At 40.1% G+C, this 26,292-nt stretch overlaps 1 protein-coding gene across 1 annotated transcript in view; it reads right to left on the bottom strand.

Moving 5' to 3' along the window:
- Window positions 1–3,541: 3,541 nt before the first annotated feature.
- Window positions 3,542–26,292, bottom strand: part of LOC123383548 (transport and Golgi organization protein 1 homolog) — a 355,976-nt gene continuing 333,225 nt past the window's right edge. Inside the window, exon 7 of the mRNA XM_045051426.1 lies at window positions 3,542–3,600. Within this exon, the coding sequence (XP_044907361.1) occupies window positions 3,574–3,600 (27 nt within the window). The 3' untranslated portion in view covers window positions 3,542–3,573. The remainder of the gene's footprint in view (window positions 3,601–26,292) is intronic.

Genomic DNA, 26,292 nt, shown 5'->3' with positions numbered 1-26,292 from the left:
GGAAGACTTTAACTAAGCACTTACCCAAATGATGATGAATGTCATGTTAGTAGAGTCTGAAATGCAAAGATCTTACAGTGTGAGAGCAGAAAATCCTTTTTTTTTAATTAAACAAGGATCTCCGTTTCACTGCACTTATTGTTTTCCTTTTGTTGGAGAAAAAAAATAAAATTCTACCTATAGTGGATCCAATCGTACTTTTAAAATGAAAGAAATCTCATATTTGTTTTGTATTTTATCACACTGCAGCCCTTCTATAAAATTGGAAATGATGATGACACTTTTAGAATTTATTGGCATAAGAAAATGGTGAGATTATTTTATAATAGTGTTACTCATTTCTCTTCTATTAATGCTTATCATCCTTATTTCTCATTCTCTAGAGGAGACAGAGGATGACTCCGGCAACTTACATTTTAAGGAATTTATTGGTACATAGTTTAAGAAAAATGGTCAACATTTCTTTCTTCTTTCCATGATGTTATATAATAACATTGGACTATTCTTGTTCATGGACTTTTTCCATTGGTGAATGTTGCATTTCACACAGTCCAATTTTATTTGAACATTTCATGATTTTAATAAAAACCCCATTTTTAAATGCTTATTTTGCAGTCAGGAGCAAAGAGAGCCTGTGACAGGCAAAACAGACTTTTGCTGAGGGTGTATGAAAGCTGGTAGGATTGCACATGCTACTAACATAAGAGCTTCTTAAAGGAGGCTTTTTTTTTTGAATATAACAAGCAGTCTCCAAAAAAGTATTCGGTGCCATTGTTAGAATAACAGCATTTACACTTGTCAAGGGAAATAAAGAATCATCAGGCTGCTATTTTCCACATTATGCAGCATCGATTTAGTACAGACTGCCATGGAACATTCTCCATACACTTACTATGTAAAAATGTAAATCCCTAATTTAATAATTTTCCTGCAGGCTCCTCCCACCCTCAATTTGTCTTCATTTTTCCAATTCTTTGTAGGAAATTAGGGACCTCATTATTCATGGGTCAGGAAGAATTCAATGAATCATGGAAAAAAGGTAATTTATGAAGGCAAGTCGCTTTCTCATCTCCAATGTGCATAAATAATCGTAATTTTATTGTCATGATACAATGACCTGATTTCTATTTATAGCTTTGGCCCTGAGAAAAATTAAGTGCAACATAAATTTCATGTAAAAAGATGAATTTGTGAGTCACTTGTCTGTCAGAGGCGAGCCTTGTTTGGAAGCAACTGAGTATGCCAGTGAATTGCATTGTTTCTTTCTTTTGGAAACAATACAAGCTCAAAGTTATGACATCTACTCCTGCCCTTTGACCAAAAAAAAAAAAATGATTTCAAGAGTGAACACTAAATTATTTCATAGCACAGTTCTTTTTGGTCACTACATCTTGGTTTGACTCTGTATGTTCCTCAAATGTATTATGTATGTGTGTTTATACATGTGTGTTTGTGTGTGTATTCCTCAAAATGTATGTGTATGTGTGTATATACATATGTATATATATATATATATGTACACACATACACACATACTAGGAGCATATAGATTCAAAAATGTACATTTATACATATACATGCACATATATAATACAGGCTACATATGCACCTAAGATGTGTATTGTATGTATGGATGTATGTATGGATGTGTATACAGAGATTTTTCCCAAAGTGTGTGCATCTAAATTATGTCATGCATCTACAGATACCCTCCTGCCAGAGATGCATCTGATGACACGGTTTTTTGTTGAAGTTTGATAAAGCAATTTGCTTCTTGGTACTATTGGAAGCTACAGCAACAATTCAGTCTGGCAGCCATTTTTGGTCAAATATTCTTTCTCAATTAGCTAAAGATTTTTTTAAGTTGAGGTATAATATATGTGCAGTGATATGCAGTGATATTATGTGCAAATGCTAAGTGTACAGATTAATGAATATTTATATATGTCTACACCTGTGTAACCACTCTCCAGGTCAAGATGCAGAGCATTTCCAGCCACCCGGAAAGCTCCCTTGTGCCTTTACCCAAGATGTAACTAATATTTTTACCTCTTTCACCAAGTATTCGTCTTTCCTGATTCTGAACTCCTTATAAACAGAATCAATAGCCTGAACTCCTGTGTTGGCCTTGCCAAAGGAGCCAACATTAGACTGACTTCTCCTCATTAGCTAAGAATCTTGGATTGCAAACAACAGGAAACTCAATCCAACTTAGCTTAAGAAATATAGACACATTTAATGGCTCACTCACTGTAAAACCTCCAGAGGAGCTTTGGTCCAGAGTTTATGGAGTCACGAGTAATCTACCTCTGTGTCGTGTGCCTCCTCTGGGCATTGACCGTGTTCCCAGAATGGCTCACCTCATCTTTCAACAATTGCTGAGGAAGTTCTAGGTCATACATCTTCATGCTTTACTGTCTAGCCAAAAGAAAGTTCTGTCCTCTGGTGGTTTCCATGGAAGAAGGAGATAACTTCTCTCAGTACCTGGAATCAGTGTGCTTTATTTACCTGCCTCTTCTCAAATCAATCACTATAGTAAGAGAAAAGAAGTACATTTATTTGAAAGCTATGGAAGCCCATCCCCAGAAAGATGAAGTCAGTCATACCTAAACCTCATGACTACAAATGTGGAGTGCTCATTCTTTAGAGGAAAACTGGATGTGGTTGCTGGAGGAAAACAAACAAATAGCCACAACAAAAAAGTCTAGCTTATAGTAGCCACTTGAAATATCAGTATCTTTCTCTAAAATGAGAAATCCTTTCATGATGTTCACTTCTGGGATCACCACGCTGGTAAACAGCATGAAGCCTCTCTCTGATCAAATAATTGCATGGGTGACTGTCATGGGGGAAATACTCGATTCAGTCAAACCAGAATGAAAGCCTGCTTCCCAGAGATTGTCAATCTCAATAAACATCATTTGATGCTTTGAGGCATTTTGTAGTCTAATGGTGCCGAATCGGCCAAAGAGAATGTGTCCGAAGAGAAATGAAAGCTGCACTAAAGAACAAATAGCCTGTAGAGGGGGAAAAACTGTGAGTTCAGATTTTCGTATGCCAGGCTGAGATTCTGACAATCAAATGCTAAAGGTGAAAATGCTAGCCTTCAACTTCCATAAATAAGCCATGGCTCCAGGGAAGACCTGGGTGCCTGGATCAAAGGAAGCCATATTTTCCAATCAGTATTTGTCTCGCATAAAGATCCCTCACTGAGTTGTTTTCTGATAAAGCGGAATTCATTTTGGTGCAGAGATTTGAACACTTAAAAGGCACACACACAACAGTAAATGGCACTCTTTGGAGCATGTTGACCGATTCAGTGTGTAACAGAGTAGGATTTTGACATATCCCAAATACCTAAATATCAGCATGAGCTATAAAAACATTAGAGAGATCAGAGGTGATGTTATGTCTCTAAATATCTTTACTTATCAACAAGCAGGAACATAGGCCTTTTACTTTTACCTGAGGCATTTTTCTTTTCAAGTCTTCATGGTGGGATTTTATGGTAGCAACCCCTCATGCTTTCTTCTTGCCAGCAGCAGTTTTATTTATAGTCCAGCCCATTCTATCTCACCTCTTCTTAAAAGATGTCAGGACCTAAAGGAAGAAAATGGATCAGATCGGAGAAACTCAAGAGCTGGCTTAATGGAACCTCTGCCTTTTCCCTGTCCAATGCTCTTCACCCCCTTTATAATATGTGCACTACACAGCCTCAAACAGCTGTGAAAATGGGAAATGTTGAAAAAACTTGATCCAGCCATCCATCGAATAAGTCAGCAAACTTATAATAACTTTTTTGGACAGATTTTGTAAGTATTGCTCGTCATTGAAACTAGCAAAATATAGTAAGTGTAGTTTAAATAAGAACTACCTACAATCCCATAAAGCAGAGAAAACGAATGGTCTTACTAAATATAGTTTTATCCTGCTTTGCTTACTCAACATTATATTGTGAACATTTTCCCAAATCAAGAGAAAACTGTTCGAAAAAATTATTGACAATTCCATTTATTGGCACCTTAAGAGAAAGAATAAGGATTTTTCCTGTTTCCTGTGTAGATGCTCTTTCAGGGCAACAAAATAGCTATGGTCAGTATGTGAAAGTTGTGGTTTATGGGAACGTTCTAGGTAAAAATATGGAAAGAATGAGAGAATTTTTTAAATTATCATTTTGTACTCCCTAATAAAATAATTGATTCAGTCAAAGGCCTTCAGTAGATGAACCAATTGATGAAAGGTTGGAAAGATCAGGTTTTGGCCACCTGAACTTGCTCTGCCTTTAGTCTGTTAAGAAGGAAACAACCAGGGGTGCCTGGGTGGCGCAGTCGGTTAAGCGTCCGACTTCAGCCAGGTAACGATCTCGCGGTCCGTGAGTTCGAGCCCCGCGTCGGGCTCTGGGCTGATGGCTCAGAGCCTGGAGCCTGTTTCCGATTCTGTGTCTCCCTCTCTCTCTGCCCCTCCCCCGTTCATGCTCTGTCTCTCTCTGTCCCAAAAATAAATAAACGTTGAAAAAAAAAATTAAAAAAAAAAAAAGAAACAACCAGACATCATGGCCAAGATGGGAGGTAATATGACGAACACAACACCACCCAAAAAATATTCTTACTTTAAAACAAAAAAATCCTGGGGCAGCTGGGTGGTTCAGTCGATTAAGCACCTGACTTCAGTTCAAGAGTTTGAGCCCTGCACTGGGCTCTGTGCTGTAAGCGTGGGGCCCACTTGGGATCCTCTGTCTCCCCTTCTCTGTCCCTCCCCCACTCGCATTCTCCCTCTCTCTCTCTCAAAACTAAATAAACATTTAAAAACACACAACAAATAGATTGCCTAAATTAAGAGACTGACAATACTAAGTGTTGGTGAAGAAATGGAACTCCTTCAACTCTCATACCTTATTGGTAGAAATATAAATTAGTCGAATATTTCAGAAAATGGAAAATAGTTTGACAGTTTCTTATAAACTGCAATGTATATTTACCATACAATATAGCAATTTCATTCTTAGGTATTTACCGCCCCCCCCCCCCCAAATGAAACATGTGTCCAAATAAGGAGTTGTTCAAGAATGTTCATAACGGGCTTTATCTGTAATAGCCCCAAATTAGAAGCCACCCAAATGTTCACCAATAGTAATGGATAAACAATTTGTTGTGTATTCACACTACAGAACATTGCTTCACAACTAAAAGAAAGGACTTCTGATATACACAATAACATGGATGAATCTCAAAAACATTAAACTTGTAGAAGAAACCAGGCATAAACAAGAATATACGATTGTATTAAAAGAAGTTCTAGAATTTCCAGAAAATTTGTAACAATTTGTACAGCGATCAGCAATATGTGACAGCCCCATCTCAGTGTACCCACATTGTCACTGAGGCTTATCAGTGTCTAAAGTCCAGTTAATTTATTGGGTAAAAATGGCTTCTCCTTTATTTCACATTTCTTTGTTTCTTAATAAAATAAGATATTTTCATTTTCATGATTTTTTTAAATTTGTTTTTTGGTTATTATTTTTCCTTTGGAAATTATTTTAAAAAACTACTTTTTCCCCTATTTTTCTATTACTGCTGTGCTGTTTTCCTTAATGACTTATAACAGTTCTTTCTACATTAAGGATATAAACACTTTGTAATATTTATGTTATTTTTTCTGTTTGCTTGCCTTTTTATTTCATTTATTTTTTGAAGAGCAGAGCCTTTTTCTGTTATAATAACCAAATTCATTGCTCTCTTCCTTTGAGATTTGTCCCATACTTTTATCTCCACAGGTAGAGAGACAAATATATTTGCCTAAATTTTCTTTAAAAAAAATTTTTTTAAATGTTTATTTATTTTTGACAGAGAGAGATAGAGAGACAGAACATGAGGGGGGAGGGGCAGAGAGGGGGAGGCACAGAATCTGAAGTAGGCTCCAGGCTCTGAGCTGTCAGCACAGAGCCCGACCTGGGACTCGAACTCACAGACCATGAGATCAGGACCTGAGCCAAAGTGGGATGCTCAACCAACTGAGCCACCCAGGTGCCCCTGCCTAAATTTTCTTGTAATTTTGTGTAATTTAATTTTAAATAAAAATTCACATTCATCTGGATTGACCCTGGTATATGGTGTTAGATACAGAACTTTTTATAATTCATATTTCTTTATAATTTATCATACGCCTGCCATATATTAAGAACTTATAGGGGTGCCTGGGTGGCTCAGTCAGTTAAGCATCCAGCTTTGACTCAGGTCATGATCTCACAGTTCATGAGTTTCAGCCTTGCATCAGGCTCTGTGCTGACGGTGTGGAGCCTGGAGCCTGCTTTGAGTTCTGTGTCTTCCTCTCTCTCTCTCTCTCTGCACCTCTCCTGCCCCTGCTCTCTTTCTCTCTCTCTCTCTCAAAAATAAATAAACATTAACATTTTTTTTGAAAAAAAAAACTTATATAGTAGGGTCTATCATGGACCACTTGATTGTTACCTACAAAATACTTATCTATGTATCTATTATTATGTGAGTATCACACAGTTTAAATACTTGTTGCTATATTTTTCAATATTTAATATGGCTTAAATTTCTACCTACTTATTTTTGAAAAGTTCCTTAGCTTTTACCATCCATTTCAATCTCTAAACACTTGTTGACTATATTCTGTTTGCCAGGTATGCTGCTAAAAAGTAGAGATATGTTTTGAGTTTTCATGGAGAATAATGAGTGCTCTAACAGCAGTAAATAACTAAAATAGCTAACACTTGGTGCTTCCTATGGACCAGGCAGTATTTAGGTGTTTTACATACACTTATACACTTAATCAATCCTTCAAACAATCATATAAGGTAGGTACAATTCTACTCTTCTTTATTTATGATAAAAATTGGGCACAGAAAGTAACTTGCCCAAGACTGCACAGCTAGTATGCAGCTGGACCGATATTCAAGACTGGGCAGTTCTAGAAATTAGACCCTCTTACCTCGAAGATGGGAATGTAAAATGGTGTAACTACGGTGAAAAAGAATTCAATGGTTCTTCAAAAAGTTAAACATAGAATTACCATGTGAGTCAGAAATCCCACTCCTAAGTGGATACCCAGAAGTATTGGAAATAGGTTTTCAAACCTATTTGTACATACATACAAGGGAATCCATACAAGGGTATGCATATCCATACAAGGGAATATTCTTCAGTCATAAAAATGAAGTACTAACATAGGCTACAACATGGGGGAACCTGGAAAACATGCCAAGTGAAAGAAGTGAGACACGAACGCCAGTTGCATATTGGTATAATTCCATTTTCATGAAATATCCAGGATAAATGAACTCTTAGAAAGCAGTTACTGGTTTCATGGGTACCGGGTTTCCTTTTAGGGTGTTAAAAATGTTTTGGAACTGGTTAGAGATGATGGTTGCAAAACATTGTGAATGTACTAATTCTACTGAATTGCACATTTTAAGATGGTTAATTTTGTGTCCCATCAACTTTACCTGAATACAAAGGGAGGGTAGTTTGTTTCTCAAGTTCTTGTTCTTGACCACATGCTGCTATGTAAAATGGAGTGTAGGAAAGCTAAGCTTATCTGATCCTGAGGCTCAGAGCAAGCTTTACAGAGGGGCTGATGCTGGACCTGGGTATGGAAAAATGAATGGGGGTTCACTGGACAGATTGTGTGATTTTGTGTGTGTGGGGGAGGGTGGAGGAGGAAGGCAGAAGCATCCTAGAAAGGTAGAAGAATTTGTGAAAACGTATAGGCAGAGGAAGTGAAGGTAGTTTGGAGACAAAATAAAAGGCTTTAGTGAAAGAGGGAAATGTCAGAGAGAAGGTTGACACATGATATTAATACAACACATCCTTACCAACTGCACATTTTCAAAGGTCAAAGGTTGGAAATTTCAAGAGCTATCTGTGGGTAGCAATATAACTCAGGTTGGTTTAGGGCTGCTATTATTACAGTGGTGTCCAAACATATTAAGCTGAAGCCCGGTATAGAATGATGAACTACTTATGCATACTTGTAGTATTTGAGCCAACTCTCAACAGCTTTGAATACATTTTCTACAAAGGTGTTCACGTGGTTCTACACACACACCGATTTATTTTTACTTATTTGTAGCAGACATTATCAGTGCCCTGCACAAATCCCTTTGGCACTGACCATTTCTAGACCAGTTGACCCGACTTCCAAATGCCATCCCTGAGTCTCCTTGCCTGTGGTCTTCCTTGGCCACAAGTGTGCACACTTTCCATTTTTACTGCATGCCAAAAATGCTGGGGAATTACACCCCTCAGAAGCAGCCCTCAACAGATGGCTGTTGGGAGTTGTCTCTCTCCTTAAATAAGTCTGAGGGGCATTTTCAACACACTCTTTGAGAGTCCCAGGTAGAATTCAGCTCAAGATGCTCACGGTGCTAGTTTGCTTGATAACGCATGCTTTAATTACTTCCTTCTGTCCCTTGTCTTACTTCTCCACTCCCCTACTTTTTCTTCAAATCCTTGTCTCAAGGTTTCGATGCTTGGGGGGAAAGCCAATGTAAGATATTCACAGATTTCAATTCAAATGTACTTCCTCAGTACATCATCTAGAGTCTAGTCAGGAAAAAAGAATCCACCCTAGATATTTCAGATATGGGGATTTAATACAAGGATCTGGTTATCAAGAGAAAAGGGGTGACACCCAGACATTAGAAGCTGCTTTTCCCTCTGGCTTGAAACCAGTATCCTACCCTGGCATGAGGACAAATAACAGTCAGGGGAGTCTTCTCTGATCGCAGACAAGGTAACAACCTCTTAGTACCTACTTTAGTGTGACTTTTATTTTAGTGAATGTTTGATTCACGTCTCTCTTCTCCACTACGTTACAAATCCAAGTGAGCGGGAACAATGTGTGTGTTTTGCTCACTATTGAACCCCCAGAGGCTAGCACCAGGTCTGACACCGCAGAGGAACTCACTAAACACGTGGTTGAAGGGAAGGGCTGAATCAATGTTGTGCTGCTGCAGGCTTTTGCCAGGTGATCGAAGTCAAATGCCTGATTCTCTTCCTAAAACCACATTCAGTGATGTCAGGTTGACAATTGAAAACTAAACATTGCGGGAGTATTTATACATTAGATGTTGGCAAACGCTTAGAAATACTGTTTTGTTTTCTTTATTTTGTTGCTGAACATTTACCGGCATACCGCTTAAGAGAATCCTGTCTCACAATGGAGCACATGCAACGCATCCATTTCCATAGCTCAATCGGGAAGACTTTCACTGAAGGTCTTCGCATCTGGCCGTATTTGTGCAAGGAAAGAAGGACATTTTCACAGACTTTTTCTCCTAGGCATGACTGGCTCCCTGTAACTTCAAGGACGCCTGCTGTGGATTGTTCCTGTTCCATTATTTAACAAGTAACAAGAATCTGAAATAATCAAGTCAGGATATTGCTCACCATGCTCACCGCTTCCGGCATTCATGCACGTGTGAGGTTCTGGCCTCACAGCCTGCTCAGCCACATGGCAGGAGCGAGACGGGCCTCCAGCCAAGCTTTCTTTCAAATCTCTGCAAGTCCGGGCACATGCTGGTATGTCTGTAATCTTTCCCCAGATTCAATATTTGAATATGAATTTATTTGGGGGCATAGGGAAGTAAAGGCTTTCCATGAGATGCTCAGCGTCCACCCTATAGCCTTACCTAAACACCAAGGCACGCTGCAGAGAAAATAGTAACTTCACCTACAAAAAGAAGATCAAAATTACTCTTATGGAAGAGGAAAGTTTGTGAGCATCTCCCAAGATTGCTCTTTGAACCAGTCATTACAGTTAGGTTATGGAGAATATTTTGCAATGGGAGGAAATGGTTGACTATATATTAATTTATTTTATTAAAAATTTTCAATGTTTATTTATTTATTTATTTATTTAGAGAGAGAGAGAGCACACGTTAGCCGGGGATAGGCAGAGAGAGAGAAGAGAGAGAATCCCAAGCAGCCTCCGCATTGTCAGCACAGAGCCCAACGTGGTGCTTGAACTAACTAACCGTGAGATCACGAGCCGAGCTGAAATCAAGTGTCAGACCCTTAACTGATTGAGCCACCCGGGCACCCCAAATATATATCGAACTTAAAAACTTGCATCTTTTTCCTTTTTCAATCCTATTTCCAAACTGAAAATATACACATGCATTTTTCTCTTGCAATCTCTGTGTATGGTAGCATTGCAGGTGATTTTCATGCTCCTTTTTTTTTTTTTTTGGTATTATGAAGTATATGTATATTGGTCATAAAAATATTGTAAATTAAAATGCAGCAGCTTTTTCTTTAGTACCCACTTTCACTCCATGAAAAATTAGAAGGGGAGTCACAAGTGTGGTCTATTTTATCTCTGTCTTCAGAGGTGAGCACATATTAAAGTCTGGGCCAATCATAGAACCCCATCCTCCTAACCTCACTAATTCTTCCAGGGATATGCGTGTGAGCCCTGGAAACATTAATAAAAGTTCTTTCATGTGACTGACAAATGAATGTTAGGAGAGAGAAAGCATGTCTCTGTCTTTGAATTATAGACTGTACAGATACAGATTTGAGCTGCTAGAAGTTTTCCTCCCTCACTTGTGGAAGGAATCTTTATAGAAATAAAGCCAAAATGCCACGAGAAGAGAAATGAGACCTGACCGGTGGTCGTATCTGGCGATATTGTTTGATCTCCTGGAATCGCCTGTTCCTGAAGCCAAACCCATCACTGGACTTACAGTTAGTTACCTAAGCCTATGAACTAACTTGTGAGTACTTTTTATTTTGTTTTTAAATGTTTGTTTGTTTATTTATTTTTGATAGAGAGAGAAAGAGAATCTCAGGCCGAGCTGGATCCCATGACTGTGAGATCATGACTTAAGCCGAAATCAAGAGTCTGGTGCTTAACTAAGCCACCCACGTCCCCCTAACTTGTGGTTTAAGTTAGCTCAGCTAGATTTCTCATTAGTAATTGAATGCCATTTTTACTAAAAACAAAAACAGAAAGATTGTGTTATGGCCAAAGATTAAATTAGAGGAACTCTTAGTTTATCTCTAAAAGTCATGGTAATTTTACCTGAGCCTTGATTTTCATGTGAGCATACAAAAGCAATCTCTTATCACCAAATCTTGAATCCAAAACGACAAATCAGTTACTGGGTATCAATTTGCTCTAGTTGGTAAGTGCTGGGACACCCAGAGATGAATATGAAGATTTCTATCTTCTTGGGACTTTTAATTCAGTGGAATGTTGGGACAAAAAGGATGAGGAGAGAGAGACAGAGAGACAGAGAAGGCACTCTATAGTAGTGGAAGGCAGGAGATTTACATGATAATTCTACCTTTGGAGCTAATTTAGGTAAGTGCCTTTTTTTTTTTTTTGGTCTGTCTCTTTTTCTGTCTCCAAAATATAAAGGAGTTTACTACTTCTCAGAGTACAGTCTAGGGGAACTGTAGGTTTCCTACAAGCCTTGTAGGGGGTCTAGGAGCTCGAAACTATTTTCCTAGTAATTTTTTTAATTTATTTTGAGAGAAAGAGCACATGAGCAGGGTATGGCCAGAGGGAGGGAGAAAGAGAGAGAGAGAGAGAGAAAGAGAGAGAATCCCAGGCAGGCTCCGTGCTGTTAGTGCAGAGCCCTACCAAGGACTCGATGTCACTAACTCCGAGATCATGAGTTGAGCTGTAATCAAGAGTCTGACACTTAACCAACTGAGCCACCCAGAAGCTCTGATTTTCACAGTAATTTAAAAACACATTTGTCTTTTACAGTCATTCCCTCACAAATAGTTCTCCAAACTACAGGACAAGTGTTGACATCATCACTTTAATGGAAAATTGAATATATGCTTGAATATTCCTGTGGTGCCTGCACCTGTCAGAGGTAGTAAATTTAAGGTGTAAGCATGTATCTTTCCGGAGATGAACTCACACTTTTTCAATACTTCTACTGTACTCTCACAAGCATAATCTCATTGACGTCCAACAAATTTTGAAATCCATGAATTTTTCTTGTATACACACAAAGACACAACTAAATGGGAGTATACCTTATTGTCTCATTTTGCAATATTATACTTTTTTTTTCAAAAAACTCCATTTAAAGGTTTATCAAAATTATTTTAGGATTTGTATTTTATTCTCAAATGAAAAACAGATATTCTCTTTATATTTAAAGATGGTTCATTGGCTTATAACAGGGAGATTAAAATGGCTTGCTTAAATGTTGAAGATGTTGAAAGAGAAAACAGATACCTCAGAGAATTCTGTCCCATGGAAGGGAAGGATAGATGGCAAAAAACAAAACAGGCAAAGCTGAAAATAACAAATATATAATGTGAGCCATCGTTATAGATGCTAACAATTACCTTACTGGTCTGTGCAACAGAATATTTTCAAATATTATTGTGTGCAAAATTGTGGTACCAATTGAGATACCATTGAGAGCAATCATTAAAAGTTTAAAGAAAAAAAGAATTGAGTATTTTAACCACAGATGTGATAAACTCTTTAAAAGTCAAAAGTTGTTCGATACAGATTTGCAAGCTAGAAACAAAGCAGCTACTGATGCATCTCACAGGTTAAATATTTCATTGGTTTGAGAAGCACATAGAAGAGCTGCTAAACTAATAAATCCTGTACTGTTGACATTGCTGAATGCCTGCTGCATGAAAAGTCAGTCAAAAGAACAACAACAGTGCCATTTTCCGGAGATAACAGTAATTCATGGATTTGAATATTTCGCTGCAAATATTCGCATTAATTTCTCACTTGCAAAACTGTACTTACAGTTTGCAAATTTGAGTGAATAATTTTTTTTAACATTTATTTATTTTTGAGAGAGAGAGGCAGAGCATGAGCAGGGGAGGGGCAGAGAGAGAGAGAGAGAGAGAGAGGGAGACACAGAATCCAAAGCAGGCTCCAGGCTATCCACACAGAGCCTGATACAGAGCCTGAACCCATGAACTATGAGATCATGACAGCCAAAGTTGGACACTCAGCCGACTTAGCCATCCAGGCGCCCTGCAAATCTGAGTGAATCTAAAGATGACCTGGGCTTGCTGGTTTGCTTGCATGCCCCTATCAGCATCGATTCACTATCCCATAGAATCTTTTTCCATGAATCCTCAGCAACAGATTTTTAAAAAAAAGTGCTGAAACACTCAAATTTTGAATAATGTTTTGCACTTCATGATTTAGTCGTGGAACAATGGTTTTGACATTTGCCATGTCTAGTGCAAAAGCAACTTTGGGCCAAACTGCTGGGCTGTAGCATAGATCCAGGCAGTGGTACGGAATTTCTAGGCATCGTTCTGTTTTTCACTGATAGGCACTCACAGGGACAAATCATCATTTGAAAATAAAAGTAAAAATAAATGCCAGTTTCATGAAGAGTGTCCTTGATGAACCAAATTATTAATTTTACTGAATAACAGCCCTCGGTTTTCTGTGTGACAACATGGAAAGCATCCAGGAAGCATTTTTTGCTGAATTTTGAAGTACTCTGGCTGTCTTGAGGAACAGTGCTTGTGGACAACTGGGTTAAGAGCTAAACTAACCGCTTTTTTTCATAGGGTGGGATCTCCATTTGAAAAACTACCTACAGACAAACTATGGTTATTCAGATTTGGATATTTGGAAGACAGTTTCTTCAAAATGAGCAAAGGGAGACCATCACTTTCAGGAAAACAACTGACAGCATGTGTTACCAACTGCAGAATTTGAAGTCTCATGTACAGATGGGAACTGTGGAAAATTTTATAAGCACCTCCGTGAGCATGACATGACGAGTTTTTCTAATGAGGTTGGTGGGAATATTGACATATGTGATTTGTGATATTTCAACGGAATGTGCGACATTTGGAAGATCCGTACAACTCAGGGAACCAGTATCTTCCAAATGCTTGATCCATGATGTTACGAAATCACTCATGGCTAAAGGAACTGTTCAAAGTTCACGCTGGACCAATTTTAATGAAATGGAATATAAAAACTTTATTGATCAGGTTCCAGATTCCGCATTGAAACTGATCTTTAAGAAACTACCTTTTGTCTTCCCCTGGTGATAGCGGAGAGCGAGAGAGCAACCTCGGTAGCCCAAGATCATTTTAAACTTTTTCTTGGATCATGCCTGCTAAATCCCATTACAAAAACCAATCACAGAGCAGAGCCCAAAGTCAGAGCGGAGGAAGGAGCGGGGACACAACACAGATGACAAAGAGAAAAGCGTGGCTGTTGGAGGTGGTGGTGCATCAGGACCAGTTTTGCAATCAGCTGCACGATAATGATCATGGAGCCTGTCACTTTGTGCTAAGTGGTTTGCATAAATTAGACCAAATCCTGAAAATTAGTGTGGGTATTTGTGTAAATAAGGATCCTTGACTGCAAGGGAATCTTCACAAAAACTAGTACAAGCAAAAGTGTATCCCTTCAGTCACTTTGCTGGGAGGTGAACCAGTCAGGGCTGTCTAGCACGTCCAAGTTAAGGCATGACTGGACCACAGGTCCAGGGGTCTTTGAAGCTTTGTCCACAGCATTCAGTTTGGGTTTCCTCAGAAAGTTGGATCCAGTCTGCAGATGACGTTTTCTCCAAAGCCAGAAGAGTTGTCTCACGGCAACTTGATCCTCTGAGTCTGCAATCCTGGAGGAAGATGGGGTATGTCCCCCAATCAATTTGTTCCCAAAGTCCCCAGGAGGCTCTCACTGGCCTGACATAGATTATTTCTTTATGCCTGAAAAGGAGTCCTGAAGCCAAGAGGGTTTGAGAACTGCTGAATGAGGCCATTGCTAAGGCACCTTCAGTTCTAAAATGCTTAAGTTATTCTCATATTATTTTTTTATCTCCTGGTTGCAATGTAGTGGACTGCACATTTAGAAATATCAGCATCTAATCATTGCAGTATACTTTATTTCTCATATCTCACGAAATACCTCACTCACGAGCTGGGACAACTACATGTTAAGTACCCAGGACCACTTGGAAGCTGGCTAAGCAGGAGGCTGGATGGACCAAGCATACCCCACAGTTCTTCTAACCTTGTCCTCTTCCTAAAACAAAATAGCAAAACTAGATTTATCTTCTAAGAAAACTGCGTTGCCAGTAGAATCACCTCTTTGGTAGGAAATCTAAATTCACCAATTGGTCTTATTATGTTCACTGAGATCATCTCTCATGTTATCCATACCAAAAGGAAATCTCAGCTTAAGGAGGGTCAGTAGGTTCATCTTTTATGCCAGATCCAGGCAATTGTTGGGAGCTGCCAGGGTGGTCAGACTGTGAAGGGTCTTGAGGCGAGGGAGAAATTGGTGTCAACAAAAATGTCTGCCGTGGATACAGAAGAGAGGAATGGCATATATATGCCATTCCTAACTCAGCTTGTTTTTGCCTTCAGGATCCAGACATCTTTATATAAGAAACAGCACTGAAAGAGGTGTAAGCATTTTGTGAGTTAGAGGAAAATGCACAAAATACGATTTAATAATTTAAGTAGAAATAAGCAGTACCTACTGAACTAATTTTATAAACTCAAACCAAAGAGTCACAAATGTCTCATTCATTCATTTGTTCATTCATTTTATAAACATTGATTTTTAATTTATTTATTATTTTTAAAAATATAATTTGTTGCCAAATTGGTTTCCATACAACACCCAGTGCTCATCCCAACAGGTGCGCTCCTCAGTGCCCACCACCCACTTTCCCCTCTCCCCCACCCCCCATCAACCCTTAGTTTGCTCTCAGTGTTTAAGAGTCTCTTATGGTTTGTCTTCTTCCCTCTTTGTAACTTTTTTCCCACCTTCCCCTCCACCTGGTCTTCTGTTAACTTTCTCAGGATCCACCTATGAGTGAAAACATATGATATCTATCTTTCTCTAATTGACTTATTTCATTTAGTATAATACACTCCAGTTCCATCCATGTTGCTGCAAATAGCATGATTTCATTCTTTCTCATTGCCAAGTAGTATTCCATTGTATATATAAACCACATCTTCTTTATCCATTCGTCAGTTGATGGACATTCAGGCTCTTTCTGTCATTTGGCTCTTGTTGAAAGTGCTGCTCTAAACACTGGGATACAAGTGCCCCTATGCATCAGCACTCCTGTCTCCCTTGGGTCAGTTCCTAGCAGTGCTATTGCTGGGTCATAGGGTAGGTCTATTTTTAACTTTTTGAGGAAACTCCACACTGTTTTACAGAGCGGCTGCACCAGTTTGCATTCCCACCAACAGTGCAAGAGGGTTCCCGTTTCTCCACAACCTCGCCAGCATCTATAGTCTCCTGATTTGTTCATTTTAGCCACTCTGACTGGTGTGAGGTGGTATCTGAGTGTGGTTTTGATTTGTATTTCCCTGATGATGAGTGAGGTTGAGCATCTTTTCATGTGCCTGTTGGCCATCTGGATGTCTTCTTTGGAAAAGTGTCTATTCATGTTTTATGTCCATTTCTTCACTGGATTATTTGTTTTTCGGGTGTGGAGTTTGATGAGCTCTTTATAGATTTTGGATACTAGCCCTTTGTCTGATGTGTCATTTGCAAATATCTTTTCCCATTCCGTCGGTTGCCTTTTAGTTTTGTCGATTGTTTGCAGTGCAGAAGCTTTTGATCTTGATGAGGTCCCAATAGTTCATTTTTGCTTTTAATTCCCTTGCCTCTGGAAATGTGTCCAGTAAGAAATTTCTGCGGCTGAGGTCAGAGAGGTTTTTTCCTGCTTTCTCCTCTAGGGTTTGGATGGTTTCCTGTTGCACATTCAGGTCCTTCATCCATTTTGCGTTTATTTTTGTGAATGGTGTAAGTAAGTGATCTAGTTTCATTATTCTGCATATTGCTGTCCAGTTCTCCCAGCACCATTTGTTAAAGAGACTGTCTTTTTTCATTGGATATTCTTTCCTGCTTTGTCAAAGATTAGTTGGCCATACATTTGTGGGTCCAATTCTGGAGTCTCTATTCTATTCCACTGGTCTATGTGTCTGTTTTTGTGCCAATACCATGCTGTCTTGATGATTACAGCTTTGTAGTAGAGGCTAAAGTCTGGGATTGTGATGCCTCCTGCTTTGGTTTTCTTCTTCAATATTACGTTGGTTATTCAGTGTCTTTTGTATTTCCATACAAATTTTAGGATCACTTGTTTTAGCTTGGAGAAGAATGCTGGTGCAATTTTGATTGGGATTGCACTGAATGTGTAGATTGCTCTGGGTAGGATTGACATTTTAACAATATTTATTATCCCAATCCATGAGCATGGAATGTCTTTCCATTTCTTTGTTATCTTCAATTTCCTTCATAAGCTTTCTATAGTTTTCAGCATACAGATCTTTTACATCTTTGGTTAGGTTTACTCCTAAACCTAATTCTTGGTTTGCAATTGTGAATTGGGATTGTGCATTCTTGGTGTAATTGTGAATGGGATCAGTTTCTTTATTTGTCTTTCTGTTGTTTCATTATTGGTGTATAAAGATGCAACTTATTTCTGTACATTAATTTTGTATCCTGAGACTTTGCTGATTTCATGTATCAGTTCTAGCAGACTTTTGGTGGAGTCTATAAGGTTTTCCATGTATAGTATCATGTCATCTGCAAACGGTGAAAACCTGACTTCATCTTTGCCAATTTTGATGCCTTTGATTTCCTTGTGTTGTCTGATTGCTGATGCTAGCACTTCCAGCACTATGTTAAACAACAGCGGTGAGAGTGGGCATCCCTGTCGTGTTCCTGATCTCAGGGGAAAGCTCTCAGTTTTTCCCCATTGAGGATGATATTAGCTATGGGCTTTTCATAAATGGCTTTGATGATGTTTAAAGTATGTTCCTTCTATCCCGACTTTCTCGAGGGTCTTTATTAAGAAAGGATACTGCATTTTTTTTAAAAGCTTTTTCTTCATCTATTGATAGGATCAGATGGTTCTTATCTTTTCTTTTATTAATGTGATGTATCACATTGATTGATTTGTGAATAGTGAACCAGCCCTGCAGCCCAGGAATGAATTCCACTTGATCATGGTGAATAATTCTTTTTATATAGTGTTGAATTCGATTTGCTAGTATCTTGTTGAGAATTTTTACATCCATATTCATCAGGGATATTGGCCTGTAATTCTCTTTTTTTTGCTGGGTCTCTGTCTGGTTTGGGAAACAAAGTAGCACTGGCTTCATAGAATGAGCCTGGAAGTTTTCCTTCCCTTTCAGTTTTTTGGAACAGCTTGAGAAGGATAGGTATTATCTCTGCTTTAAATGTCTGGTAGAATTCCCCAGGGAAGCCATCTGGTCCTGGACTCTTATTTGTTGGGAGATTTTTGATAACTGATTCAATTTTTTCGGTGGTTATGGGTCTGTTCAAGCTTTCTATTTCCTCCTGTTTGAGTTTTGGAAGCGTGTGGGTGTTTAGGAATTTGTCCATTTCTTCCAGGTTGTCCAGTTTGTTGGCATATAATTTTTCATAGTATTCCTTGATAATTGCTTGTATTTCTGAGGGATTGGTTGTAATAATTTTCATTCATGATTTTATCTATTTGGGTCATCTCCCTTTCCTTTTTAAGAAGCCTGCCTAGAGGCTTATCAATTTTATTTATTTTTTCAGAAAACCAACTCTTGGTTTCGTTGATCTGCTCTACTATTTTTTTAGATTCTATATTGTTTATTTATGCTCTGATCTTTATTATTTATCTTCTTCTGCTGGGTGTGGGGTGTCTTTGCTGTTCTACTTCTAGTTCCTTTAGGTGTGCTGTTAGATTTTGTATTTGGGATTTTTGTTTCTTGAGATAGGCCTGGATTGCAATGTATTTTCCTCTCAGGACTGCCTTCGCTGCATCCCAAAGCATTTGGATTGTTGTATTTTCATTTTCCTTTGTTTCCATATATTTTTTAATTTCTTCTCTAATTGCCTGGCTGACCCATTCATTCTTTAGTAGAGTGTTCTTTAACCTCCATGCTTTTGGAGGTTTTCCAGACTTTTTCCTGTGGTTGATTTCAAGTTTCATAGCATTGTGGTCTGAAAGTGTGCATGGTATGATCTCAATTCTTGTATACTTATGAAAGGCTGTTTTGTGACCCAGTATGTGATCTCTCTTGGAGAATGTTCTATGTGCACTCGAGAAGAAAGTATATTCTGTTGTTTTGGGATGCAGAGTTCTAAATATATCTGTCAAGTCCATCTGATCCAATGTATCATTCAAGGCCCTTGTTTCTTTATTGACCATGTGTCTAGATGATCAATCCATTGTTGTAAGTGGAGTAGTAAAGTCTCCTGCAATACCACATTCTTATCAATAAGGTTGCTCATGTTTGTAATTGTTTTATATATTTGGGGGCTTCCATATTTGGTGCATAGACATTTATAATTGTTAGCTCTTCCTGATGGATAGACCCTGTAATTATTATATAATGCCCTTTTCCAGCTCTTGTTACAGCCTTTCATTTAAAGTCTAGTTGTCTAAGTATGGTTACTCCAGCTTTCTTTTAACTTCCAGTAGCATGATAGCTAGTTCTCCATCCCCTCACTTTCAATCTGAAGGTGTCCTCAGGTCTAAAATGAGTCTCTTGTAGAAAATAGATGGGTCTTATTTTTTTTAATCCATTCTGATACCCTATGTCTTTTGGTTGGAGCATTTAGTCCAGTTACATTCAGTGCTATTGAAAGATATGGGTTTAGAGTCATTGTGATATCTGTAGGTTTCATACTTGTAGTGTTGTCTCTGGGACTTTGTGGTCCTTGCAACATTTCACTCACAGGGTCCCCCTTAGGATCTCTTGTAGGCCTGGCTCAGTGGTGATGAATTCCTTCAATTTATGTTTGTTTGGGAAAACCTTTATCTCTCCTTCTATCCTGAATGACAGACTTGTCAGGTAAAGGATTCTTGGTTGCATATTTTTTTCTGTTCATCACATTGAAGATTTCCTGCCATTCCTTTCTGGCCTGCCAAGTTTCAGTAGAGAGATCTGCCACTAGTCTTATTGGTCTCCCTTTATATGTTAGAGTGTGTTTATCTCTAGTTGCTTTCAGAATTTTCTCTTTATCCTTGTATTTTGCGAGTTTTGCTATGATATGTTGTGCAGAAGATCGATTCAAGTTACGTCTGAAGTGAGTTCTCTGTGCCTCTTGGATTTCAATGCCTTTTTCCTTCCCCAGATCAGGGAATTTCTCAGCTACAATTTGTTCAAGTACACCTTCAGCCCCTTTCTCTCTCTCTCTCTCTCTCTCTTCTTCTGGAATTCCTATGATACAGATATTGTTCCATTTGATTGCATCACTTAGTTCTCTAAGTCTCCCTTCGTTCTCCTGGATTTTTTCATCTCTTTTTCTCAGCTTCCTCTTTTTCCATAATTTTATCTTCTAATTCACCAATTCTCCCCTCTGACTCTTCAATCTTCATTGTGGCCACCTCCATTTTATTTTGCATTTCATTTACAGCATTTTTTAATTCATCATGACAATTTTTTAGCCCCTTGATCTCTGTAGCAATAGATTCTCTGCTGTCCTCTATGCTTTTTTCAAGACCAGCAATTAATTTTATGACTATTATTCTAAATCCTTCCTCAGTTATATTGCTTAATATAGCGGTTTTGATCAATTCATTAACTGTCGCTACTTCCTGGAATTTCTTTTGAGTTGAATTTTTCTCTTTCGCCATTTTGTCTAGTTTTCTGTCCCTTATGTGTTTTAAAAGCTTGTTGTGTGCTCTGCACCTGTGAGCACTGCTATATTCAAGGAGGATCATACACTGTCCAGGGCCTGGCCCTTCAGGAGGTGTTTTTTCGGAGATTGTTACTTGCTCTCTGTTGTTGTGACTTTGGTTATTTTATTACCCTACTTGTAGTGATATTTTGGCCCCTCCACCAGATGTGCTTTGATTTGCTCCTTGGAGTAGCCCTGTAAAGGAAAACAGATAGACAAACAGGAGACAAAAACATGCAAACACACAAACAACACAAACAAACAAACAAAAATGAAAAACTAAAGACTAAAACCAAAAACCCAAAACACCAACTACAAGTAAAGAAGAAGGTGGAGGCAGTGCTGATGGAAGAGCACATACAAAGCGAGAAATGACAGGAGTGGGGGAAGGGGGAGGGAAGAAAAAATAAACGTTGACTAGGTAGAGAGACTAAAAGACTTAATCCAGAGAGAGAGAAAGGAAAATAAAGAAGGAGGCGGGGCAAACAAAACGAAGATAAAGTTACCCAGACAGAGAAACTATATGGCTTGATTATTCCAGAGAGAGAGAAAGGAGTGTAAAGAAGATGGTGTAGAATGTGTATCAAGACAATGGATTAAATATGTCTGTTTAGACAGACCAATAACCAGAGTAACCAGCCTAGGGGAGGAAAGAGATAAGGAGGAGAAATGGGGGCGGGGAGAATATATCTATATATCCAGAATTGACCTAGATTTAATCCAGACAATGCTGCATCCCTCGTTGGGAGGGGCTTTCCACAGGGTGTGCGCTGCTCAGGTAGTTACACAGTTACCCAGTGCAAAGGGGCGTGATTTGGTGTAGTCTGGACCCACCTCCACTGTGGGCTCCGGGAGTAATCCCTGAGGCCCCGCTTTGGTGGTGGTGGTGGTGGTGGTGGGAAATGGTGATCCCCAGTCTCTTCTCCATGGAGCTGGACCGCTGGACTCCATTTGAGTCATTATCATTGCACCGCGGGGGCAGACAGGTGGGTCCTTTTCGTTTCACCAACTCCCCTGACCCGGGCTGGCTAGGATTCAAAGTCCCGCTCCGTGCACTCTGGCACTGGGGAAGCACCTCTCAGTGGGAGGATATGTGGTCCTGGCTGGCTTTGTCTGTGCCACCACACTACAGGGAGGACTGACTTCTCCTCTTGTGGACCAAGAGCCGCGGCCCTCCCCGCAAGCCCCTGGGGTGGTGGACGGTGGACTCAGGCAGGCTTTGTCTTTTCCCACAGCACTCCAGGGAGACAGCTGCCTTTGCCTCCTGCAGACTGCACCCTCAGCCCAGCCACTGAGCCTAGGGGTGGTGGACACAGGCAGATTTTGTACTATCGCGCAGCTCCAGGAAGGGAACCACTTTTCCAACTGCAGACTGAGCCCCTGACCTATCATCACACCCAGGCTGGCTCCCCTCCTCCCCAGGTGTGTGAAGAGGGAGCCGGCTCCAGTCTGAAGAAAGCCCCACAGTTAGAGATCAGATCCCTCTCAGTCTCAGTCCAAGGTCTTTATCCTGTCCAGATATGGTCCTACAATTCCCTAGCATCTCTTTCTCTTCCCCTTGTCTCTCTGCAGAAGGCGGTCCCTCCCCTCCATGCCCACGCAGCCTTTTTTTTAAATCTCCCCCATTTCACAGTTACCCACCTATCTTTTCTCCAGCTTTCCCATTTTCTTCCTAGTAGATGCAGTCTCTTTTCCTCCCAGGCTCTGGTGTTCAAAGTCTTTTGGCTTCTGCACCTCTTTGTTTGAGAGACATGGGAAGTATGGATCCCCCTACTTCTCCAGCATGTTGGCCCAATCATCTATAAACATTGATTAAAAGCCCACCTTAGTCATGCACTGTACCAGGTCCTAGGGAAGACAAGACATATAAAACTTGCTTCACGTCCCCGGACACCATACACTCTAAACTCAAAAAGCCTAAAACTTTATTTTCTGTAAAAAAGCCTTGACCTTAAGTAAGTTTTGAAGGGCATGTTTTATGTTATTACCGCTAAACAATGAGGCTGACCCAATAGAATTAGTATTATAGAATTATCTAACCCAAAGGCAACCTTTTAATACCCACAAGAGCTTTTTATTCAAAGACTCTACGTACATTTGCCACAGGCTCTCAAGGAAATTATATGCAACATTCAATTACCTTTGTAGGTACAAATTATCCATTGCTGCCTTCTCTAATGAGAATAGGGCTTATAACCTCTACTTGCCTGAAATAACACCCATAATACACTATAGTAGACATGTAGCTGGATGGGTTAACATCAGCTCATAAACTCTGATGGCTTTTATTCTTCTGTTTTGACATGTCTCATGGCTGTGTGGTACAAACAGATGGAATAACCATGGTAGTCTTCACATGCTTGTGTAATATGTGGTGGGTAGTTTCTGCACCGTCATTAGTATTTTGGATCCTCACTCATTGATTTGGCAAAGAAAAAACAGTCGCCCATATTTGAAAGTTGCAGTCCCGACTGGCCAAGCTAATTATGTTGAACGGGAACATTTGTTCCCCAAAGTCTCTGCTGGTGACATAGGCCGTGATGAAGCTTTTATCTCCCCAGTCATGGTTGTTCCATGGCATGCGTCTTGAAGAAACCCTTTGGAAAACAGTGAACACGCACAATATAATCCTTCCAGCTTCTCCTCCCTGGAACCAGCTCTGTTCGTCTGCAGACTACTGTTTAGCCACCACGGGGACAGGAAAGCAAAGAAGCAGTAGGAAAGAGGACAATCCATTATTACAAGAACAAATCACCTGACTCTTGAACCGTGGTTCCTGTTAAAATTTCCCTAACGCTCTTTGTGGGTTGGAGGCTGTGTGCCTGAAGGACAGATCATGGCATTTCAGTCAAGCACACATGGATTCAAATTCTAGTTCCCTATTCAAGGGCTGCGTGCTTTTAGGAGACTTGCCCTGTGTAAGCATAGTTTCTCTTCTGTGAAACTAGGATAGCGATGCGTACCTCACAGGGTTGTTGTAGAGGCTCAATAAATAGTGGCTATAGTGTGATGAGTACAAAGCTGGTGCTCAAGAGATTTTTTTCTCCTTCCTCTTCTATCTATATTACTTCTAGAACTTTCACGTCAAAGGACATGCTTGCTCGTGCACCAAATTTTTATAGATGTTTTCAAAGCCTTTGGTAACTAAATGCTGGGTTGTTTTTTTTTTTTTTTTTTTTTTAAACTACAAGCACCAGACAAAATAATCAGGTGGAATGTTCAAGTGTTTTACTGTCAACATTTAACATTCTATCCCTGACAATTATTCTGCTTCTCCCATACCACTCCCTGCTCTTTTCAGCTGATACTCCGGTTAGAACTATTTATCTTCACCTTTGCTGCTGGTGGGGCGACTTGCTCTGTGCACAGTCAACACTGAAGAGAACAATGACCTGTCATTTCTTCCAGCCAGCTTAGCAGGCTCATCTGTCTTATGGCCACTGACACCAGCTGCTGTTTGCAAGTCATTGCTGGGCTGAGCAGCAGTGGTTTCAGAATGCACAGAGGACCCGAAGGCCATTTGCTCTTGTATTCTAGTTCTTACATAGAGCCCCGGCCACTTTCCCTCTGGCAAACTCAGCATTGTTGGGATGAACCATGTGGTGTTTCCCCAGCGCTGCCAGACTCTCTGCGGTACATGCACCACCAACTGTCAGCTCTGGCTGGGACTCCTATCTCAGAAGGGCCAAAGAATTATTTCAGGCAAGGACACCGGAGAGGTCCATGAAGAATGGACAAGGAGAGTCCTATTTGCTTGGTTTGAGCAACAGAATGCTCTGTACTCCTCTTCTGTCCTCCCCAAACGAGGATGATCTGGGATAGATTGTGGCTGGGTGTGGCCAATGGCTACTGTGGGGGGAAGGGTGGGGAAAGTAGTTTCTACAGTGTCAGGAGCCAACAGGATTGTGAGGATGGCACAAATGTATCTAATGGCAATTGATCTTTTTAAATGTTTATTTATTTTGGAGCAAGTGGATGAGAAGGGGAGGGGCAGAGAGAGGGAGACAGAGGATCTAAAGTGAGCTCTGTGCTGACAGCAAGCATTACACCCTTCCATCACCGATGAGGGGGGTGAAGCGTTACATCGCCACCTCACCAATGAGAGAGTATAAGGAATTGAAACGAGGCTGCCCTAGAAGGGCAAAGAATATGACTGGCATACCGTAGGCAGCTGTTAGGGATGTGGTGATGAGCTCTTGTAGTAGGGCTCAGGCATTGGTATACGATCTTCAGATGTGAGTACTAAAAATATGTGCCCAACTCCTAACTTAATAGTGGGTTACTTTGACAATAGAAGCAATAATGCTAGTATGAGTAACAAGAAATATTTCTCCTTGCATAAGCTTATATCAGAGGGGATAACCACTGCTAGTTAACAATAAAATGAAAATAACCTAACTGTAAACTAAATATCAAACCAATTGTTGACCCAACACAGGTATGCAATCAAGGAAAGATTAAACCAAGTAAAAGGATCTCAGCAAACACAAACCCTGCCTGTTCACCAAAAACATCACCTCTAGCATTTCTAGTGTTAGAGGCACTGCCTGCCCGGGGACATTCATTAAATGGCCTTGGTATCCTGACCTGCAAATCACTTGTTCCCTAAATAGAGATTAGTAAGAATGGCCACGTGAGGGTTTTACTGTCTCTTACTTCCAACCTGTGAAACTGACCTTCCCGTGAAGAAGCAAGAATAGGACGAGAAGACAAGAAAGCCCTATGGAGCTTTAATTCACTGGCCCAAAGAGCCCACACCAACACGACCAGTAGGGACAACAAATCTCCCCATGGGCCAACAATTTAAGTTGGGGTGACCTCGGAGAATAAAATCTGCTCCGAGGGATTTAGATTTGCACTTACCAGTCAAAAGTACAACCTCACTTATTGATCCAAAATACTTGATCAATGCCGTAGGTACTATACATGTACTCTGCCAGAGTTTCCTTTTGGGGGTGGGTGGTTGTTTGCTCCACATTAAGTCCAGGGTTATTAAACGGTGGCGCTGGCAGTGGTGTTTTCTCCTCTTCTATAAAGAGTTCCAAGGTGACCATTTTGGGAGAGCCAAGCGGTAGCTGGGCTGCTTCTGGATCCCTCGCTGCTTCGGGTTCCCTGTCGGGCGTCCTAGCCGTGGCCCAGTGGAAAAATAAGAGAAGATGTCAGAAGACACTCAGGTAACCAAAGATGTGAATGAAGAACCTACTGAAATACCATCAGAAGACGATGGGACGGGGCTGCTGTCCAGAGTTAGAGTCCAGTTTCTGGGAGGATGTAGAATGAGCTGGAGGAATGCAGTGTCACAGTGGAGGAGAGGTGGCCGGCCGGTAGAAGAAATGTTGCATGTCCCCGATGCTGGCTGGGGAAATGTGGTGTATGTCGTCACCTATCCCAAAGATAACAAAAGAACAATGGGTGAGACAGATGCCTGCATCTTCAGGAATGAAAGGGAAAAGAGCAATCTGGGAAACCTCTGATTTAAGATGCTTTTAGGTACATTTTTTTTTTTTTGAGAGAGAGACAGAACACAAGTGTGGAAGGGGCAGAGAGCGAGACAGACGGTATCTGAAGCAGGCTGCAGGTTCAGAGCCGCCAGCACAGGGGCAACCCAGGGCTCGAAACCACATATCAAGAGAGCATGACCCGAGCCAAAAT

The sequence above is a fragment of the Felis catus genome, assembly GCF_018350175.1.
Source record: "Felis catus isolate Fca126 chromosome A2 unlocalized genomic scaffold, F.catus_Fca126_mat1.0 chrA2_random_Un_scaffold_37, whole genome shotgun sequence".
NCBI classification, from domain to species: Eukaryota; Metazoa; Chordata; class Mammalia; order Carnivora; family Felidae; genus Felis; species Felis catus.
The sequence above is the reverse complement of the archived record's forward strand: the minus strand, read 5'-3'. Positions and strand labels throughout refer to the sequence as shown.